At 46.8% G+C, this 20,454-nt stretch overlaps 1 protein-coding gene across 8 annotated transcripts in view; it reads right to left on the bottom strand.

Moving 5' to 3' along the window:
• The window catches only part of TPR (translocated promoter region, nuclear basket protein), a 645,150-nt gene that overhangs the window by 404,814 nt on the left and 219,882 nt on the right, over positions 1-20,454 (bottom strand). For all 8 annotated transcript variants that reach the window (XM_085601673.1, XM_085601674.1, XM_085601677.1 and 5 more), the window contains exons 28-29: positions 3,281-3,418; positions 1,591-1,722 (exon numbers count right to left, since the gene is read on the bottom strand). In XM_085601673.1, the coding sequence (XP_085457799.1) occupies positions 1,591-1,722; positions 3,281-3,418 (270 nt within the window). The remainder of the gene's footprint in view (positions 1-1,590; positions 1,723-3,280; positions 3,419-20,454) is intronic.

Below are 20,454 nucleotides of genomic sequence, written 5' to 3'. Positions count from 1 at the left end.
TCGGGCTGGACTGTTCCCATTGGGCACAAGGTCAAGACTGATTTGCATATGGCTGGGTCCAAACTGGAATGGCATGGTGAGCAAAAAAATGATGGATTTAGGCCCAGATCTCTGTACTGGGATGAATGTATGACATTGTTCTGCATTTTGTCCATCAATAGTTCGTTTTGCAATTGTCTCCACAAAGGAGCAGGCAGGCGAAGGAGTGATACTTTTTGCTTCACTGAGGAAGTAACCACTTTTAAACTGGGTCATCTGTGGCCACCACCCAGTAGTCATCCTGTAGGAGGTCAAACTTCCTCCTTTCAGTAATTCTTTGTTCCCTGATCCTGGAAGCACTCTGCATTTCCTTGCAATGGGACAGCATGTTGTCTTGAGTGTCAACTGTGGCAAGTAAACAGGACAGGCTACCAAAGGGTTGGGCAACAAAGTGGAGACTCCTTAAAGTTACCTTTCTATTAAAATGTACCTTAAATCCGATCCCTGCAAAGAGGCTGGCTCAATGTAAAGATTAATTTGATCACTTGGAGTATTATCTTTGGTGCTCCCACATGAGTCACCCCATTTGGTGTTTTGGCCATTGAAATTCCATGTTGGCCAATGGGTCCACCAACCTTGCCACCGTCAAAAGAGCAATTTGGTGTTTTCACTATTTGTGCATGTTAAATACAAAAGAAACATGCCCTTCTATTTAATATTAAGCACCCCGCCTGGTGGATTACCCGGCCTTACCTAGAGGTTGCTTACTAATAATAAAAAATGAAGTTTTTGACCTGATAAATGGGGTTATTTTACTATGTTGAATTGGCAGGTTTAAAGCTGCCCTACTAGGATGCAGTGCAGGCCTACAGTCATGTTTTCACCTCATCCTTGTAGTGGAGGCACAATTAAGGGCTGCAGCCAACTAGTGGCATTTAACTTTCTAGGCCTGGGTACCTATTGTACCATATGCTTATAAGTTAAATGAGCCAATCCGATTTTAGCCGATTGTACACATACTTTGAGGGTCAGAGCACATGCACTGGGGCTTGGACAGCAGGGTCCAGTGCACCACAGAGAAAAAAACAGCAGCATCAGTCTGAAAACTTGGAGGGGGGGGGCGATCATACAAAAAGAGGCCTTGAAAGTGATACAACAGATACATTCTGTTTGTGTGTTTTAGAGAAAGGGTGGACTACAGGAGCAGATGCCACAGACCTCAGTTCAAAAGTGCAGACAATATGATCACTTGGGAGCAATATGCTGAGCAATGGCTTATCAAAGTTGCCATGAGTCCTAACAAACTAGGGAAAGAGGGCTCCATGCACCTTGGTACAGCCATAATTAGGGTGCAAATGGGCGCTCACATCCCCTCACCGCTGCTGCTGAAAATGCATACAAGATAAAGAGATATCAACTCCACAAGTTAGTAAAGTTGTCGAAATTGTCAAACAACCTGGTGGCACCTGCTCTGCCACCCAATATGGCTCTATGACGAAGGAAGGCAAGATGTCAAAGGGGCATCTTTTCATGAAGCCCAATACTCTTGGTGGTGTAACAAGCAGCCTTAAAACACCAGCCTTGTGACAGGTAAAGTCTGCAGGTGCTCACCTGAGTGCGGTTTCGCCATCGTTTAACATCTTCCTCCAGAAGCTTCTTCTCAGCCTGCAGCATGCCACTCTTCTCACTTAGTTCCGCATTGGACTCCTGAAGCGGCAGAATGTTGGACTCCAGCTTACGGACCTGAGAGGGAGCAAAAAGGGTAATATGGTAATGTGTCACCACATTTGAGTTCAAAACTATGTATTATAAACGGAGCACAAACAGATGCCAGAGGTCTTGCATTCACAAAGCACATAGTGCCCAACTCACAAAGTTCAGTTTAACAGCCAAATTAAATTATACAGAGTGCAATCCTGGTGCGCTTCAGTTGATGCAACTGAACTAATAGGCTTGAGAACAATTATTTTTTAAAGAAAAGCTCAAGAATGCAGCACTGTGTCCTTGGTGACACAAGTCAATTGATATAAGAAAAAGAAGCTTAATGTAGAGAACCTACTCTATTCTTTAGAGTATGCTTCTAACATAGTAAATGCTGTGTTAAACGTTTTGAGCACCGACGAGAGTTGTGCCTAAATGAAGAACTATGAGGGTACTATTTTAAATGAACAGATTTTACTACACCTGCTGAAGAAGCTGCAGAATAGACATAATAAAAACAGCTAGATCACTTGTAGATTAAATTACCACAAGCATATTTTTACAAAAAATAAAGTTGTTAACACTACAACTCAAATTGAGTCCGAATTGCTTACTGAGCCAACCACAACTGGAGGACTAACTGAACCAAGCAAACCATCTTGCCCATGTCAACCAATGTCAGTATACTATCCAATAAACATTTCCCTTAGTTTATAGGACATGTGTATATTGTGCATCTTAAAACTAGTTCCAGAAAATCATTTAATCATCCCTTAAGGCAATCACAACAAGCAGAAGAGAAAACGTGCAGTTCACTGGTGCCCAATCCAATCAAAGAACGCATTGCAAGGGGTGGCTAGAGGTTCAATATCCATTTTCATGGGCACAGATTTGTTATGTTCCAGTTCATGATTTATAGAAATGTAGTAAATTAAGGCACGTGAAAACCTATTTTTAATTTTGTTCAACAGTTTATCTCCAAGAAGTCACTTTATATAATCCACATACTAGAGGACATCTGTATAGAAACCTTCAAACCACCATTAAAACTATTCAGGAGTTGTGTTTACAAGTATTGACATTTTGAGAATATAGAAGCCCTACTAATGAGTCTATGATAATATTGTGTTGAACCAGCCCTTCAGGGCATGGAGGTTCTGGGAGCACAGAGTTTCGGGAAGGGGTAAAGGGGAGCTTACCTTATACCTCAATTTACCTGTGTTAAGGCAAAAATAAAAGATAAAGTAACCAGGAGCATATGTGCCTGGGGTGGAGCTTGGGGGTCAACGTGTATTGAATGAATTAAAGTAAATGAAAAACTAGAGCATACAGGCCTGATAATGTTAAGATACTGTACATCATTAAAATATATGAATCCAAAGAACTTAAACCACAATTAAGGTAAAGCATTAAAAATTAGGACTTCCAACATGTTACATCGACTAGATATCATTTTGCTGCTCTCTGGAGAATCGTCACTTTCCATGTCTCAGATAGAACAGTATCAGACTGTACACAAAAGAAATACTGTCAGTGCAGTAAGACAACTTTGGATCTGGTCAGTGACCACATGTGATCAACAGAGAAATTCTAAGCTGACCTTGGCCTGCAGCTGCTGCAGCTCTTGCTCCAACCGCACTTTTTCCTCTCTCAGCATTTTGTTAGTTTCAATCAACACATTCATGGACTCGGTCTTCTTCATTAGGGATTCATGCTGCGCCATAGTTTTAGCTGTAACCTGGAATGCAAAACATTTACTTCAACGATTTATAAACCAGCAAATATAGGCGTGATATGGTCTCACAAAGGCGTGATATGGTCTCACAAACCAGAAGGCAAAGAAATCTACACAGCACAAAGTCAAAGGTATACATAATCACTGACAGTTTGAACCTCAAGTAATATCCAAGGCTGGACTGGGAGCTAAACGCAGTTCTGGAAAATGGTGTAACCTCAGTCTCATATTGCAGCAGGTCAGCAAGAACATCTCTGGGTTAATAAATAAAAATACAAAAAGCTGTAGGGGAGTTTTTATAAACAAACATTTTCTTTCAGAGATTTCAAAGTACTAATAGCTATAATTTTAGAGACCGTTGCACTGTTTTACGAGTTTCACTTTACAACACGCCATTCTAGCAGAGTTACTCGTGGGACTGGATAGTTATAGCATCCACATACAGTCAGCTTTGAAATCAACAATCTATTCCAGTGTATCACTTGTCGTTGGTAGATGTGGGTGACCGGCAAAAGTAGCTGGGGGACTACGGATGGGGCTTGGAGACAGTTGAGCAAAGTGTCCCACAACAAAGACCCTCATGATTGATTTATTTATTTATTTAGAAAGTTTTATAGAGCGCGAGCAAGATCCTTGCGGATATCAGAGCGCTTTACATAACAACCAGCTGTAAGTAGAACAAACAAAAGTATGCAAGTAACAATCATATAAAACCATAATTCGTGCAAATATAGTAGGAGGATTAAAGCATGGTGAAGTATATTATAACAGGATCTAAAGAAATCAGGTCTGAGTAGATAGTGCTCATGTAAATGTTGCCATGAGAAACGCTTAAACTTCTTTTTTGAAAGAGGCGGTGGAGGCATTCAGTCTGGTTTCAAGGAGAGGAGTGTTCCATATTTTGGGCGCCATCCCTGAGAAGAACCTTTTATAAGTTTTCTTTTTGTTGAACCTTTGTGGTTTCAGTAAAAGGTTTTCAGCACTCCTAGAAGACCTTAGACCACCAGAGATTGTCAGTTTCTGCACGAGGTAGCTGGGAGAGCTGTGATGTAAGGCTTTATGAGTCATGCACGCAACTTTTAGGGGGATTCAAATGGTAGCCAGTTCAAGGTTTTTAAGTCCGGGGTAATGTGTGCACTTCTTTTCGAGCCAGTGATGCGTCTTGCTGCAGTGTTGAGACGCTCTTAAGGGCGCTGTTGATGCTTTTGGGAGGCCACATAAGGAGACGCTTCCGTAATCCACACAAGGGATAACTAGAGCTTGAACTGCCAACTTGAAGTCCTCAACTGGCAGGAAGGGTTTCAGCTTCCTTAGGGTATTTATCTGGAAATTAGCTCTCTTTGTAGCGTTACTGATGTGTTTTTGCATCGTGAGGTTGCTGTCGAGAGTGATCCCCAAGGATTTTGCTGAGTCCACGATAGTTGGTTGAACGTTGAAAGCGGTGAGCTGTTTGATCAAGTCATGCATTAAGGGGATCTTGGCCGGTGGTGCTATGAGGAGGAATTCTGTTTTTAGTGCGTTCAGTTAAAGATGATTTTCTGATAGCCAAGACTGGGTGATCTTGAGTGTGGAGTGGAGCATATTAATGTCTTCTAGGGAGTTGATCTTGAGACATAGTTGTGTGTCGTCCGCATACATTTGAAATTGTACATTGGATGTCTGCAGGATTTCAGTGAGAGGTTCCATGAACAAGTTAAATAAGGTTGGTGAGAGTGAGGACCCTTGCGGCACCCCAAGTGTTACAGGAGAGGAATGGGCGAGCGCGTTGTTGACCTTGAATTTGTGTGTACGGTTATGAAGGAAGGATGTAAACCATTTTAACACTGTGCCTGACAGACCCATCCTATGCTCCAGGAGATCTAATAGTTTCTGGTGTTTGACCGTATCAAAGGCTGAGGAGAGGTCTAGCAGGATGAGTAGGCACGATCCATTCTGGTCAAGGATTTGTAATGCATCATCAATAATGTGTGTCATGGCTGTTTCAGTGCTGTGACCAGCTCTGAAGCCTGATCGGTGTTTATTTAGGAGGTCTAAGTGACCTATGTGATTGGTCAGTTGTTGGTGTACACATTTTTCCAGCAGTTTGGCCAAGGTGGGAATATTGGAAATGGGACGGTAGTTGTTAAGGTCAGTAGGGTCAGCTGTGGGTTTCTTTAGGATAGGTGAAACTTTGCCTACTTTGAGGGAGTCCGGGTTGCAGCCTTGTTGAAGTGAGCTGTTAATGATTTTTTTCCAAAGTGGAAGAAGCCAAGGCGAAAGGACTTTGACTGCATTAGCCAGGAGAGGGTCAGTGAGGTGATTGGCCAGTTTCAGGCTGTTGAGAATCTTGCCTAGGGCGTCTTCAGTTTACGTCTCGAAGGAAGACCATACTGCCTCATTTTTAGGGCAAGGCTTAGGGGGGAAATGGCATGGCGCAGGTGTAAATGAGGTGGTGATTACCGTATGAGGAGCAGTGTGTAGTAGTCGGTCATTAAGGAGATCCTTTATGATGTTGTCAGTCTTCAGATTGAAGAAGGTAGAGAATTCTTCACAGTTAGGTTGTTGGCAAGCTAGGTCTCGAGGCCGTTGGGGTGCTTCCTTGGATTGATTTTTGACTAATTCGAAGAGTTTTTTCGGGCGGTTTTTAGCTTGGTCTAATTGATGGCTGAAGAAGTCCACTTTAGTGCGCTTAATTTTTTTGTAGTATGCATTTCTTTTTCCTAAGCAGTTTGAGGTGGTGAGCCGATGGGACTGATCTCTAATTGCGTTCTAAGGACCTGAGGGCTCGTCTGTCCTCATTAAGTAGAGCGCTGTACCAGGGCTTGGAATCTTTAATGGGAGCTCTCTTAAGTTGCAGAGGGGCTGCCTCATTAATTATCGAGGTCATAGTGTTGAGATAGTGATTGGTGAGATCATGGACGTCAGAGGTGCCTAAAGGGGGCTGGAGAAGGTTATAGCTGGTGGAGGGTAGTGAGTTGGGGTTGATTTTTTTCAAGTCTCTTTTCCAGATCTTTGGTTTTGTGGAGTGCGCTGAGTTGAGTTTAGTTGTTTCTTTGATATGAAAGGCAATGATGTGATGGTCCGACCAGTCACATGGTTGGATTGAGTCCACCTGGATGACGTCAGCTTTGGAGATAATGAGATCAAGGGTTGATCCTTTATTGTGAGTCGGACTATTGCAGGATTGGATGAGGGCTAGATCATCTAGGAAGTTTTTGAAGCTGTTGTACCCGACCCCCCCCCCCCCCTCCCCCCCTCCCCCCCTCCCGAGTCATTATTGTCATTCCAATGGAGATTGAAGTCGCCAAGGAATATTTGGGTGTTTTGCCGCCCGTTGTTAGAGGAGATCAAATCCACGAGGTGTTCGATGAAGAGGAGGTTGTCTCCTGGGGGATGGTAGATGGTGTGGAGTGAGCATACAGGTTTGCTCTTGCAGCTGATGTTTAGGCATAAGTATTCACATGAGGGGAAAGTGGGCGAAATGGCTCTGTTTATGGTGATGCTGCTGCGATGTATACAAGCTATGCCACCCCCTATCTTATCCGTTCTATCTAGTCTAATGATGTCGTAGTTAGGTGGTAATAGGATGTCGAGGAGAGGGGTGGAGGATTCGGTTAACCAGGTTTCGGTAAGAAATAAGATGTCCAGCTCCTGAGAGATGATGAGGTCAGCTATGTCGGCTGCATGTCTGGAGGCTGATCTGCAGTTTAGCAGAGTGCATTTCAGATGGGGTGCAATGAGGGAAGAAGGGGGGTCATGGAGGATATGTATTCTTCTTAGGTTCTTATCACAGACTCCTCTGTTGTGTGTAGCGGGTCTGCAGGGGTTGAGGGGGATAGTCGGGATGGTTATCTGAGAGGACGTAAGGGAGTTGGGGAGGGAGGGTTCGTAAGAGTGCAGAAGAGAGGAGATCGCTCTCCGAAAACGGATTGGTGCTGTGCATAGGGCGTGTTAGTGTGTTGTGGGAAGGAACTGTTTTCCAACTGGGAGGTGGCATTTTAGAGGCAGATGAAATGAGGTCCAGGTGCTCGTGTGATTTATAGGTCTTTGAGGGCGTGAGGCGCAATGAATGTCTCGACAACATAGCTATGAACGAATGAAGCTCCGCTTTAATTTGGTGCAAGGTGATCATAATTTCGTGTAGTCTAGGATCTGGTGCGGATGAGTGAGAGGTAGGAGGGTGTGTTGGGCCTGAGGGAGGCTGTGTGGGAGGGTGTAAAGTCGGGGTTGCTGGCTGTTGTAAGGGAATAGGGATAGGGTGGAGGGTGGATTGCTCAGAGGGAAGCATAGTATCAGAAAGGGGGTGAGGTGTGACATTATTAGTCCGCAGTCTGCGTGAGGGTGGGTGACTGCGCTGTGGGGAGTATGTGTCAGGAGAGGCCGTGTCAGGCAATGGGGAGGTGGCGGAAGAGATAGAATCAGAGGGGTATAAACTGTAAGGGGGAGAGGAGCGGTGGGCTTCAGAGGAATAGGTTCCTCATCTAAGGGAGGCATGTAGGCTGTCGCAGTCGTGCTGGGCAGTAGAGTTAACGGGTCAGGTGCAGTGACGGGGGTGTGTGGATGGTAGGGGTGGACGGGGGGGGGGGGGGGGGGAAGAGTCATAAGGCACCGGTGTCAGCGGTGGCTGGGGAGTATGCGGGGACTGGTGTCAAGCGAGCCGGGTGGTGAGGGTGAGGTTAAGTGCTGTGTGGGAGAGGGGGGTAAATTGTGTGGGGGACAGACTAGAACCGGGCGGAAGCAGGGAAATATTAAGTCAGGGTGGGGGAGTTAATCCAGTCTGTGTTGCCACAGGGAGCGGGTTGAGAAGGCAGCTGTGATTAGATATAGACACCCGGTTTTTAATGATGGGGAAGATGTTGTCTAAGATTTAAATTATGATCCGTGGCTTAAATGAGGATAGTGTCGTTATTGTATATGGTGATGGTCGCTGTCGCATGAAAGAGTTGGGAGGGGGAAATAACGAAGGCTGTCCCATGTGCGGTTTTCCTCGTAGAGGAGATCGAGAGAGAGAGAGGCTAGGAATGCTTTTCTCCACTGGGCTCTTCGTTTAGTGTGGAAAATGAAATCTGTGGTAGTGACTCCACTACGAGGTGAGAAATAAGGGTCCGCGAAGAGAGTTTCAGGGTGGAGTTTAATACAATTATGCTTGAAGCGTTTGGCTGATTGTTTAGATAGGTTAGGGGGGATAAATGATGCTGTAGGTGTGTGTACCTGCACAGTCCATGACGCCCACCCCCAGCGGTGTGACGCACGATAGGGGGGAGGCGATATGGGGGGTGAGAAGCGTGAAAGCTGAAGCCAGGTCTAAGTGGAAAAGGATTGGAAGGAAAGGTGGGGGGAGACAGACTGGAATAGGATGGTAGCCCTGGGTGCAGAAAAGGAAGAGGCGCAGGAGGGGGGGGGGGGGGGGAGGAAAAAGAACAGGGTTTAGAAGAGAAGAGGTAAACGATATGTTGAGTGAGGGCTAAAGAGAGAATCTGAAATGTGGAGAGAAGAGGCGAAGGTCAGTCAAACAGTGGTAATGGAAGGGGGCAGTCTAAGATGGCCGCCTCATTGGGACTGGACTAATGGCGCAAATGAGTGGTCCATTGTCAGTTTCCATTGCCCAGAGGAGCAGCCTTGTAGTCCTATGTTACTGATTATAGGGGAAGGTGAGAGCTCTTGGTGAAACGGGGGACCAACTATGAAAATAGCAGTAGGACTACTGGGGGTGGGAAAGGTCCTATGTCAGTGCTGAGACATTTATGTCTCAGCCATTTTAGGTAAGCATAAATGTGGTTGCCGCCATCTTAAGGACATCTAAAGGGACAAAACGAGCACACCAAGATGGGGTGGAGGAGTAGGGTACACAAAGGGGGAGAGGTAGCCTTAGATGAAAAAGTTACCTTAGAAGTGAGAAAGCCCTGCGAGAGTGGAGATAACTTCAATAAGCCGAGTAGACATCCGATGGCTTCGGTAAGGCTGAGACCTTTACATTAGAGATAAACAGGACCATCAGCGGTGAAGTAACAAAAGGACAATGAACGCGCTATCAGCGTTATGTGGGTTTCGGTTTTTCCGTTTTCTTCGTCAGTAAACTTCATAAACTTCATAAGATGGGCGGGGCAGGGGGTACGGCATGAGTCGGTATCCGGGGAGTCCCTGCCGATCCACCTACAATGACACGGAGATCTTTGGGGAGAATAGTTTGCGAGGGAAAACCCAGACTCAACATCCAGCTATAGTTCAATGAACCCCAACTATGTTATGTTATGTTATAATTTGGTAAAGCGCAAACAGCTGCCCCAGCAAAGAGGCGTCCCGGCGCTAAAGAACCACGCAAACTCAGCGGAGGACAAAAGAGAAAGCAACTAGGAGACCTAATAGGAGGGGAATAGGTGAGTTTTGACGGCTTTCCGGAAGGCAGACAAATTTTCCAATAAACGGATGTGAACTGGCAGGGAGTTCCAAAGTTTGGCTCCCAGCACTCAAAGAACGTCCACCAGTGCGGGCGAGCTTAGTGCGGGGGACCATCAACAGATGTTGGCCTAGGGAGCGTAGATTACGCTGAGGCACATAAGGTGAGAGGAGTGATCGGAGAAGATCAGGGCGTCCAGTTTTAAAGATTTTAAAAATCATGATAAGGGTTTTGAACTGGATACGAAATTCAATGGGAAGCCAGTGCAGCTTACGGATTGTGGCTTTGGCTGAACAACTGCGTGGAAGACCGACCAAGGTTCTGGCCGCAGTGTTCTGTACACGTTGCAATCGTGCTATCTCTGCTCTGTTGGCGCCCAGAAGTAAGACATTGGCATAGTCCAAGCGGGAGAGAATAGTGGCTTGGACAATCACTTGGCGAACCTTGGGGTCGAAGAAACCGAGTATAGGTTTGAGGCTCCTCAACAGTCCCACACAGGTGGCCGCTACTTTTTTTGTGTGGGTCTGAAAATTGAGTGAGGAGTCCATCCATACGCCAAGGTTTTTGACCAAGGATTTAGGGGGTGGAACGGCGCCCAACGACGAAGGCCACCAGTGTTGATTCCAGTGGCTGGGGTTCTTTCCAAGGAGCAGCACCTCTGTTTTGCCTGCATTAAGCTGCAGGCAGTTGTCTGTCATCCATTGGGCCACCGCAGCCAGACCATCTCTGAACCTAGCGGCTGAGGTGGATGGGCCTTCGCTGAGAGTGATGGCTAGCTGTGTGTCATCAGCGTATGACACCAGCGTAAGGTCCCATTCTCTAGCCACTGCCGCAAGTGGTTGCACATATATGTTAAAAAGGGATGGGCTGAGTGCAGAGCCCTGAGGGACTCCCTGTCCGATGGGGTGGGGCTGGGAGAGGAATGGAGGAGCTGATACCCGGAAAGTTCTGTCTGTCAAGAAGGAGCGGAACCATTCCAGTGCAAGACCTGAAATTCCCGCCATAGCCAGACGATGTAAGAGAATGTTATGAGATACCGTGTCAAAGGCGGCGCTGAGGTCTAGGAGGATCAGCGCAGCACTTTGACAGGCATCAAGTATCGTCCGGAGATGTTCCGAAGTGGCTAGGAGGGCAGATTCCGTGCTGTGGCCTGGTCTAAACCCGTTTTGAGAGGGATCTAAGATGTTATTTTGGTCCATGTGTTTAGCCAGGATGATGTTTACGTGGGCCTCTGCAAGTTTGGACAACCATGGGAGCAGTGAGATGGGTCTAAAATTCTCCAGTTTGGAGGGGTCAAGGGTCGGTTTTTTAATTATAGGAGAGACCCATGCTTGTTTCCAGGCAGTCGGGACACTGGCGGAGGAGAAAGAAAGGTTCAGTATAAACGCCAGGGTAGGTAGGAAAAAGTCTAGAGATTCGACATAGTGAGTCGGTCTCCTAGGGTCTGCCGGGGAGCCTGTTTTGACCTTTCTACATAATTTAGTACGGTCCTCATGAGAGATTTCATGTATGTGCCTCAACATGGTGCCGTTGCTGATGGATGTAGAGAAGCTGGACGAAGTAGCGGAGTGCAGTGGGAAGGATCTATAGATTTTTTGCACTTTTTCAATAAAGAATGTGGCAAGGTCCTCACATGGTGGTGAGAGATGAGACTGCTCCATAGGTGCCAGACTCCAGTGTGTCTCACTGTAGAAACTGTTTCCCCACACAACTGATTGATCTTGTATCACTACTGAGGAAGGCATAGAAAATGCCCTTGCCAGTTACATTACCATAATGCCAGAGATTGAAAACAGATATGAAAGATGACCAGCAGGATGGTACCACTGGAGTTGCAAATAATAATATGCGAGGGATCAGGCTTGTAACTAGCGGTAGGCATAGAATTCCACTCTGCCGGCAGAGTTCTTGGCATTTTGCCCACTCTGCACGGGAGTTCCGAAAAACCCCAAGAAGTGACACGGAGCAGCGCTTTTTCCCTCCAGCAGCTCACCAACCTTAAGTTGGCGAGCACTTCAGAGAAAAAATTGCGCGCTAGACCTCGTCCCAGTGAGATTTCTTAATGCAGGCGGTGGCATTGAGAAATCAGCCACTCGCCTTAAGGAGGCTGACACTCAAGTAGAATGTCTACTTGAACAGAAGGAAGCAGCAGCCCCTTCTGGCGCGACATGTAGTGTTGTATGTGCTGATTTTAGAAAGCGGGATTAACCCCCAGGACTAAAAATGGCTGTGAGCAGCGCGATTTATCAGACTCTGCTATTGGCGGAACTCCACAGAGCGTGGCAGAGTTTTTATGGCACTTCAGCTGAGTAAAACTCTGCGAACTCCGCCAAGCCCACTTATAACTAGGAGGAGCTTTAATCACGGAGTAAGCAAAAGTACATAAAGACATTTTTCTACAGGGTTATTTTATGTAGGTGCAAAAGGGTTGGATCCATGTCACTTTAAGCATATCCACTTAAAATAACTCCAATGCAATTAATCTAAATGAACTTCACTTGCATTTTCGTTATTCTCCTTAAAATCTAGCCTTGATGGGGCCTATTTTGACATCCCTTTCCAAGACTTTATATAGGAGCGTGACTAATTGAAAGGGATACGACAGGAAACTGGAATTTTGTTGCATTGTCCCCCCACTTTGCCACCTTTGGAACTACTAGATGCTGGTTTTTGACTGACAGTGCACCGAGGAATGCTAACCAGACCTCAGTGCCAGTCCTCTTTACCCTAAAACAAGTAAAGTGTAATTGTAACCCAATTGGCAGGACGTAAGCATCTATGCAAGTCCTTAGTAAATGGTACCCCTGGTACCTAGGGAATAGGTACTAAAGAGGGTCCCCAAGGGCCGCAGCATGTCTTATGCCACCCTAAGGGACCCCCCACACAAATTGCATTCAGACTGCGTGTCATGGTGCAAAACCAGGAGTGAAAACACGACATGGCACACTCACTGTGGGCCATGCCAAAGTCTCTGCATGTAGTATATATAAGTCAACCCTACAGCAGGACTTGTAGCCCTAAGGCAGGGTGCCTTATATTACATGTGAACATATCTGCATGGGCAGCTGTTTCCCTGTATTGTCCTCCAGTTCAATTACTAGATGATGCAAGTGAACAGGGAAACCATCTAAAGTGTATATATACTGGGCACTGGTCATTAAGAGTTCCTCAGCGACAGGTTGGCTGCACAGAAAATACTGGTGTTTGGTATCAAACCTGTTGTCTTAATAAATCTGTACTGATGCCATTACTAGATTTATTAAGACATGCATCCAGAGGGCACCTTAGAGGGACCCCCTTAAACCAAACCTTATTAGTCTTCTAGTGTGCTGCTGACTGGATCATTCCAGCCTGCCATAACAGATGCGTTTCTGACCCCCCTGCATGTTAAAGCCCATGCTCTCAGGAGGCCAGGAACAATGCCTGCTCTGGCAGGAGGTGTCATCACCTCCTCCAGCAGGATGGCTAGTGAATCCGCATACCAAGGCCTGAGGTTTCAAAGCCTCTGCCACCTTTGATATATGACCTCGACATCCCTCAGACCTGAGAAAGCCACCCCTGCCTTGAGGCCCATTTGGCACCAGGACAGGCGGGAAATTAGCTACACAAGTAGGAGTGGTGCACTACCAGGTCAGTCACATCCCTAAGTTGGGTTGCCTGATGTGCTCCACGAAAGTATTCCACCGTCTTGATTTTGGTGGAATTAGGAACTCTGGGCTAGGGTTATGCCCACTTGCCACAGGAAGTGGTCATATTGGGGGCGTAGTGACCCCAAGGATAAGTAGCCCATTGGCTGCTACCCTCTACACCCTTATATTCAGTATTTAGGTACCCCCGCTGCCCCGGACACTAGGAAATCAGAACAACCTGACAAAAGAAGAGGGCCCAAGAAGAGCAGAAGGAGAGAACTGCAGACTACTGGTGGACTTTATAATTCCAGCACAGTTAACCCCATTGCATTCTGGTAAATGCAGTACGCTTACTTCAAAGTTGCTGTCGTCTTTACACCAAAGTTGGTGCAGGTAGTGCTGTTCTATCTAGACACATGTTTCTGGGTATGGCCCTTTATCAGCAGATAGCAGAAGTAGAGAACAGAGAAAAGTCATCAAAGAGTTGCTGCCTGCTTGCCTGCTCCTGTCCCAAGAATTATGACAAACCAACTTGTCCTGCAGCTGTGCATCTTCCAAAAGCCTCGGAAGGCCTTGGGCACTTCGCTAAGCAGTCAGTATCTCCATTGAAGTGGAGGAGCCACTTCCCTGCAACCTGAAGGCACGGACCAAAACTTCTGGTTCACTGTTCTGCTGACCACCAGGTCCACCGACGCAGCAGCCGCCCCGGAGGAGGTCACTGTGCTCCTGGAGGTCAGATCAGTCTCCCCACAAAGTGTGAAGACGCCAGGACCAACCGGAGCCACCCTGCACCAATACCCAGGGCACCAGCCCTCTTGCAGCAACCAGAGCTTGTTTGAGTCCAATCCGGACTCAAACACTTAAATGAACGGCCAGCCAATGAGGGGTATCAGCATCACAGAGAGTGGCCAAGCTGTCCTGTTTTGCCCCCCTCTGCAGGTCTACCCGAGAAACTTAAGTGCCTTACACGCACAGACGACCAAAAACCCTCTGCACCAGAGCTCCTTGGCCTGGGTCCAGGACAACAGACTGTCTCCCTCCCCCCTCCTCCCCCCCCCCCCCATTCCCAGGAGCAGAACAGAGCCACTGATTGGCAGCTCCCAGACTTGTCCCCAAGTCCCCCTTTGCAGCCTGTTTCTATGTGGCCCCCCTCTGCCTACGATGTAGCACACAAAGCTACCAACCTGTCCAGCACAGCATCTCTGCACCCGGACACTCCAGGGAAGGTAAACTCAAATTGCTAGTGTTACTTTGGACCTTGTCTCCCTAGCACCCAAGTCCTAAAGAAGACCCCCGGCATATGATTGCATGTCCCTGTATGCAGTATATGTTTCTTTCTCCATTGGAAAGCATTACTGCGCAACAATGCTTTCTGTGCTACAATTTTAGTTACCTGTAAAAATTGATATCCTGAAAAGTTCTTGGTGTTAAAATGCATATAAAAATACCTGTAATTTTTCTAAATTGGTCTCGAGTTTGTTCCCAAGTGTGCGTCTCATTTATTGACTGTGTACAAAAAATGCTTAACACTACCTTCTTAGAAGCCTAAACTGCTTGCCCACACTGCCACAAAAGTGCTTTTGGGATTATTAATTTAAGCCCTGTAAGCCAATAATGGGCGTCTGGGCTTTCTACATAATGCACCTTTTTTTGGTACACTACATAAAAAGCAAGCTTTCTACAACTACCTTATACAGTTTAACAGCAGTCTTAACATAACAAAAGACACACAATTGACGGACGAAATGCATAACAGATCAAAACATTCACCCCCAGTCATGAGATCTGGGTTAAAACCATCATTCTTTTGCTCACCATGCCACCCCAGTTTAGACCTGGCCATATGCAAATCAGTCTTGACCCTGTGCCTCATGGGAACAGTCCAGCCCGAACTGCCAAGCCAGGTCCTGCCTGGACCAGAAACAAGCATCCTAGGACCCTTTTCAGGGTTTCACCCCTCTTCAGCCAGGATAGCTTGATTCCAGTGGCACAGTGAGCCCAGGACCCACGTCTGGGCATACCTGGCGCACTTAGGGTGAGAAAGCAAAAGACACACAATTGATGGACGGAATGCAGAACAAATCAAAACATTCACCCCTAGTCAAGAGATCTGGGTTAAATTAATCATTCTTTTGCTCACCATGACACCCTAGTTTAGGCCTGGCCATATGCAAATCAGTCTTGACCCTGTGCCTCATGGGAACAGTCCAGCCTAAACTGCCAAGCCAGGTCCTCCCTGGACCGGAAAAAAGCATCCTAGGACAGGTTTCGGGATTTCACCACTCTTCAGCCAGGATAGCTTGATTCCAGTGGCACAGTGAGCACAGGACCCATGTCTAACATAACAAAGCTAATTTTAAAGTGTCATCCTACTGCAACTTTTGAGCAAGCCACTAACGGTGTAAAGCAAAGACCAAATGGACATTTCTCACGGAACTCATCTAAAAATACTGTGGATAAACCTGAAAATGCTATGAATAATCATCATTACAAAATGTTTGGACTATAGGAATTTCCTACTGGATGATCATCCTGCCAGGGATAGATGACCATTATTTAGTCATTTTATCTGATCGAGTGGTTTGGATTTAAAAGCACTGAAGACTTCTCTGTTTTGTTCGCAAAAATGTATGCATTTTTTTTTTTCTCTATTCATGCAAGTGACAGGTAGGCAAAAATCAAGGGTCCCTGAAGAATAGATTTTAGTCTTTTTGAAGGCTACACAAAAGGAATATGCTACTTACCAGTATGCATCTGTTCTTGGCATGTAGAGCTGCAGAGTTGTACACTTTGCATAGATCGCCATCTGGTGTTGGGCCCGGATGTTTGCAGTTTGTTTTTGTTCTTAGGACAGTCTTTGGAAGTCACCAGTTCGGTGACTCCTCCTTCGGTGCGTACTGCGCATGGGCTTCGGCTCCATCCTCAGATTGTTTTTCGCCAGCAGGGAAATGATGGAGCGTAGTGATAACAGTGAGAAACCCATGTGTGTTGTATCTAAATAAGATCGACTGGAACGGATATAGGTAGCCGGGGAGGCGGGTGGGCGTGTACAACTTTGCAGCTCTACATGCCAAGAACAGATGCATACTGGTAAGTAGCATATTCCGTTCGAGGCATATGAGCTGCAGATTGTACACTTTACATAGATTATATAGCAGTACACAAATTTAGCGGCGACCACCGGTATCCGTTGCAGCGGTTTGAAATAGTGTCTTTAGTACAGCCTGGCCCACACTAGCTTGTTGCTTGGAGTGCACGTCTACACAGTAATGTTTTGTGAAGGTGTGCGGTGTTGACCATGTGGCTGCTTTGCAGATGTCATCTAAGGGTATGTTCCCTAGAAAAGCCATAGAAGCCCCTAACTTTCTTGTAGAGTGGGCTTTAGGTGGAACAGATAATGTTCTTTTTGCCTTTTGATAGCAAATTTGTATGCACTTTACAATCCACCTAGCTATCCCTGATTTAGAGATGGGGTTGCCTTTGTGCGGTGGAGAGAAGGAGACAAACAATTGTTTAGTCTTTCTGAAGGGCTGCGTTCTTTGTATGTAGTACAGTAAAGCCCTCTTAACATCAAGTGTATGTAGAGCCCTTTCCGCAACAGATTGAGGTTGCGAGAAAAAAACAGGTAATTCCACCGATTGATTGAGATGGAAGGGGGAAATGGCCTTGGGCAGAAATTTTGGATTCGTACGAAGTATCACTTTGCTGTGATGTATTTGTAAGAAGGGTTCCGGTATAGTGAACGCTTGTATTTCACTAACCCTCCTAAGGGAAGTGATAGCTACGAGAAAAGCAGTTTTCCAGGTGAGGAACTGTAGCTCGCATTTATGCAGTGGTTCGAAGGGCGGACCCATTAGCCTTGTAAGAACTACATTTAGATTCCATACAGGAGAAGGTGGTGCCCTGGGTGGAATTATGCGTTTAAGGCCTTCCATAAAGGCTTTAATAGCGGGCACTCTGAACAGTGATAAATGCTGTCCGTTTTGCAGGTAAGCAGCAATCGCTGCTAGGTGTAGGCGTATGGAAGAATATGCCAGGTTACACCTTTGAAGATGGAGTAGATAGCATATGATATGCTGTATGGATGCATCTAAAGGGTTGATTGTATTGTTACGGCAGTAAACAACAAATCTCTTCCACTTTGCGGCATAGCATGCTCGAGTGGTAGGACGTCTGGCTTCGTTGATAATATTCATGCAGTCAGGGGGAAAGGTCAAGGTACCCAAATTCTAAGATTTCAGGAGCCAGATCGCAAGGTTGAGCTGAGCTGGGTCCGGGTGTCTGATTTCGCTATGGTTCTGAGTTAGGAGGCATGGGGACAGGTGCAGTTTTTGATGTGGTACCACTGATAGCTGTAATAGTGTGGTGTACCACGGCTGCCTGGCCCATGTTGGGGCTACCAGAATGATTAGTGAGGGAGTGCTGTTGTAGTTTCCTGACCACTAATGGAATTAGTGGGAGAGGTGAAAAGGCGTATGCAAATCTGCCTGACCAGTTCATCCATATCGCGTTGCCTTTGGGCAATGGGTGTGGGTATCTGGCGGCGAAGCTTGGGCATTTTTTGTTTTGGTGGGTGGCGAAGAGGTCTATCTGAGGATGCCCCCACTTGCGGAAGAATGGGCGAAGGACTTGTGGATGCAGTTCCCATTCGTGTATTTGTTGCGTCTGCTGAGCAGATCTGCCATGGTGTTTTGTATGCCTGGGACGTGCTGTGCCAGGAGAAAGATGTTTTGTGGAATTGCCCATCTCCATATGCTCTGTGCTAAGCGGGAGAGCGTGTCCCCCCCCTGTTTTTGAATATAATACATTGCAGTCATATTGTCTGTGCGAATGAGGACTGCTTTGGCTGAAATCTATTTCTGAAAGGATTTTAGGGCTAGAAAGATCGCCAATAGCTCCAGATGGTTGATGTGGAGCAATTTTTGCTGTGGCGTCCATAGGCCTTGCATTGTGAGGTGTAGGAGGTGCGCTCCCCAGCCGGAGAGCGATGCGTCCGCTGTTAGAATCACCTGAGGAACCGGGTCCAGGAACAGCCGCCCTTTGGAAAGGTTTGTGGTGTTCCACCACTGCAGAGAGTGATGGGTGCGGCCGTCCACCAACACCAGATCCGTAAGCTGTCCCTGGGCCTGGTTCCACTGTCGTGCTAGGCACTCTTGGAGTGGACGCATGTGGAGTCTTGCATGGGGCACTATGAAAATGCAAGATGCCATCATCCCTATTAGCTTCATGAACACTCTTGCTGGGAGAGAGTGCTGAGCAATGAACGTTTGGCGCAAGGCTTGTATGCTTGCGATCCTGGCTGAATTGGGATAGGCTATACCTTTGGAGGTGTCTATAGTGGCCCCGAGATATTGCTTTGTGTGAGATGGTATGAGGTGGGACTTTTGGTAGTTCACCGTGAAGCCTAGCTGGTGGAGCAGTTGGATGGTGCTGTTTGTATGTTGCACACATTGGTCGTAGGACGCGGCTTTTATCAGCCAGTCGTCTAAATAAGGGAAGACGTGAATATGTTGACGTCTGAGGTGTACTGCTACTACCGCTAGGCATTTGGTAAACACCCTTGTTGCGGTGGTGACCCCGAAGGGGAGAACCGTGAATTGGTAATGCTGACAGTCCACCACAAACCTGAGGTACTTCCTGTGAGAAGGGTGTATTGGAATATGAAAGTATGCGTCTTTCAGATCCACGGTAGTGAGAAAGTCTCCCTGACAGAGGAGTGGGAGGACTTGTTGTAGGGTGACCATGTGGAAATGGTCTGAATGTATGTATGCATTTAGAGGCCGGAGGTCCAGAATGGGCCGCAGGGTCCCGTCTTTTTTCGGTATTAGAAAATACAGAGAGTAGACCCCTAGATTTTGCTGATTGACGGGGACCTGCTCGATAGCGTGTTTTTGGAGGAGGGAGATCATCTCCTGTTTGAGCAGTGTGGAATGTTCCTGTGACATTGGACGGTGCCTTGGTGGGATATTGGGTGGGGTAGATGTTAGCTCGAGACAGTACCCTGACCGAATAATTTGGGTCAACCATTTGTCCGATGTTATGGACTCCCAAGCGTGAATAAAGTGTTGCAGTCTGCCCCCGACCGGAGTGGGATGGTCTGGGGGGAGCGAGGGGAAGTCATTGTGCGGGCGGTGTGGCAGAACGGGTGGTGTTGGTTTTGCCCCTGCCCTTATTGTTGTTGCCCCTGTATCCACCTCTTTGGTAGCCCGTTGAGAAGGTGTTTTGAGGAGGGGACTTGTAGGAGGTAGAGGCGCTACCGGTGGAGTAACCTCTGCCTGTGCTACGAAAGGACGAACGTCAAAAGGAGCATCTAGGGGTTTGGGATTGTAATGCCCCCATAGACTTTGCTGTGTCCGTGTCCTTTTTCATTTTTTCTAATGCTTCGTCCACCTTTGGCCCAAATAGATGTTGGTCAAAGGGGTGATTTAGTATGGATGCCTGGGCTTCTGGCTTAAACCCTGAGATTGAGCCAAGCATGACGACGAAGCAGGACACTAGTATTTATATCTCTAGAAGCAGTATCCGCTGCATCGAGGGCACATTTAATGGAGGTGTTAGTAATGAGCTTTCCCTCTTGTATTAGGTCATGAGCTTTACGTTTGTGTTTCTCCGGGAGGTGTTGCATAAGAGCCTCAAGCTCATCGTAATGTGCTCTGTCATAACGCGCAAGTAGCGCCTGTGTATTCGCAATGCGCCAGATGTTTGCGGCTTGCGAGGCAGTGCGTTTACCTGACGCATCTAAAAGTTTTGATTCCTTATCTGGCGGTGGAGCCTCACCTGAGGACTGGGAGTTGGACCGCTTTCTAGCTGTGGACACAACCAGGGATTCTAAAGGAGCAGGGCCTTTAATGTATGCAGGATCTGTGGGTGCTGCTTTGTATTTTTTTTTCTATTCTGGGGTTTAGGACCCTGGCCCTGACAGGGTCTTTGAACACCTCTGCAGCGTGTTTGGTGACAACCTTAAGCATGGGCAAGATGGCTGTGGATTTATCCTAAATATCAAATGTATCCAGTAAGAAGTAGTCTTCCACTGG

Source organism: Triturus cristatus, chromosome 4_2 (genome assembly GCF_964204655.1).
Source record: "Triturus cristatus chromosome 4_2, aTriCri1.1, whole genome shotgun sequence".
Classification (NCBI taxonomy): domain Eukaryota; kingdom Metazoa; phylum Chordata; class Amphibia; order Caudata; family Salamandridae; genus Triturus; species Triturus cristatus.
Note: the sequence above shows the minus strand (reverse complement) of the source record. Positions and strands in the feature narration are given on the sequence as shown.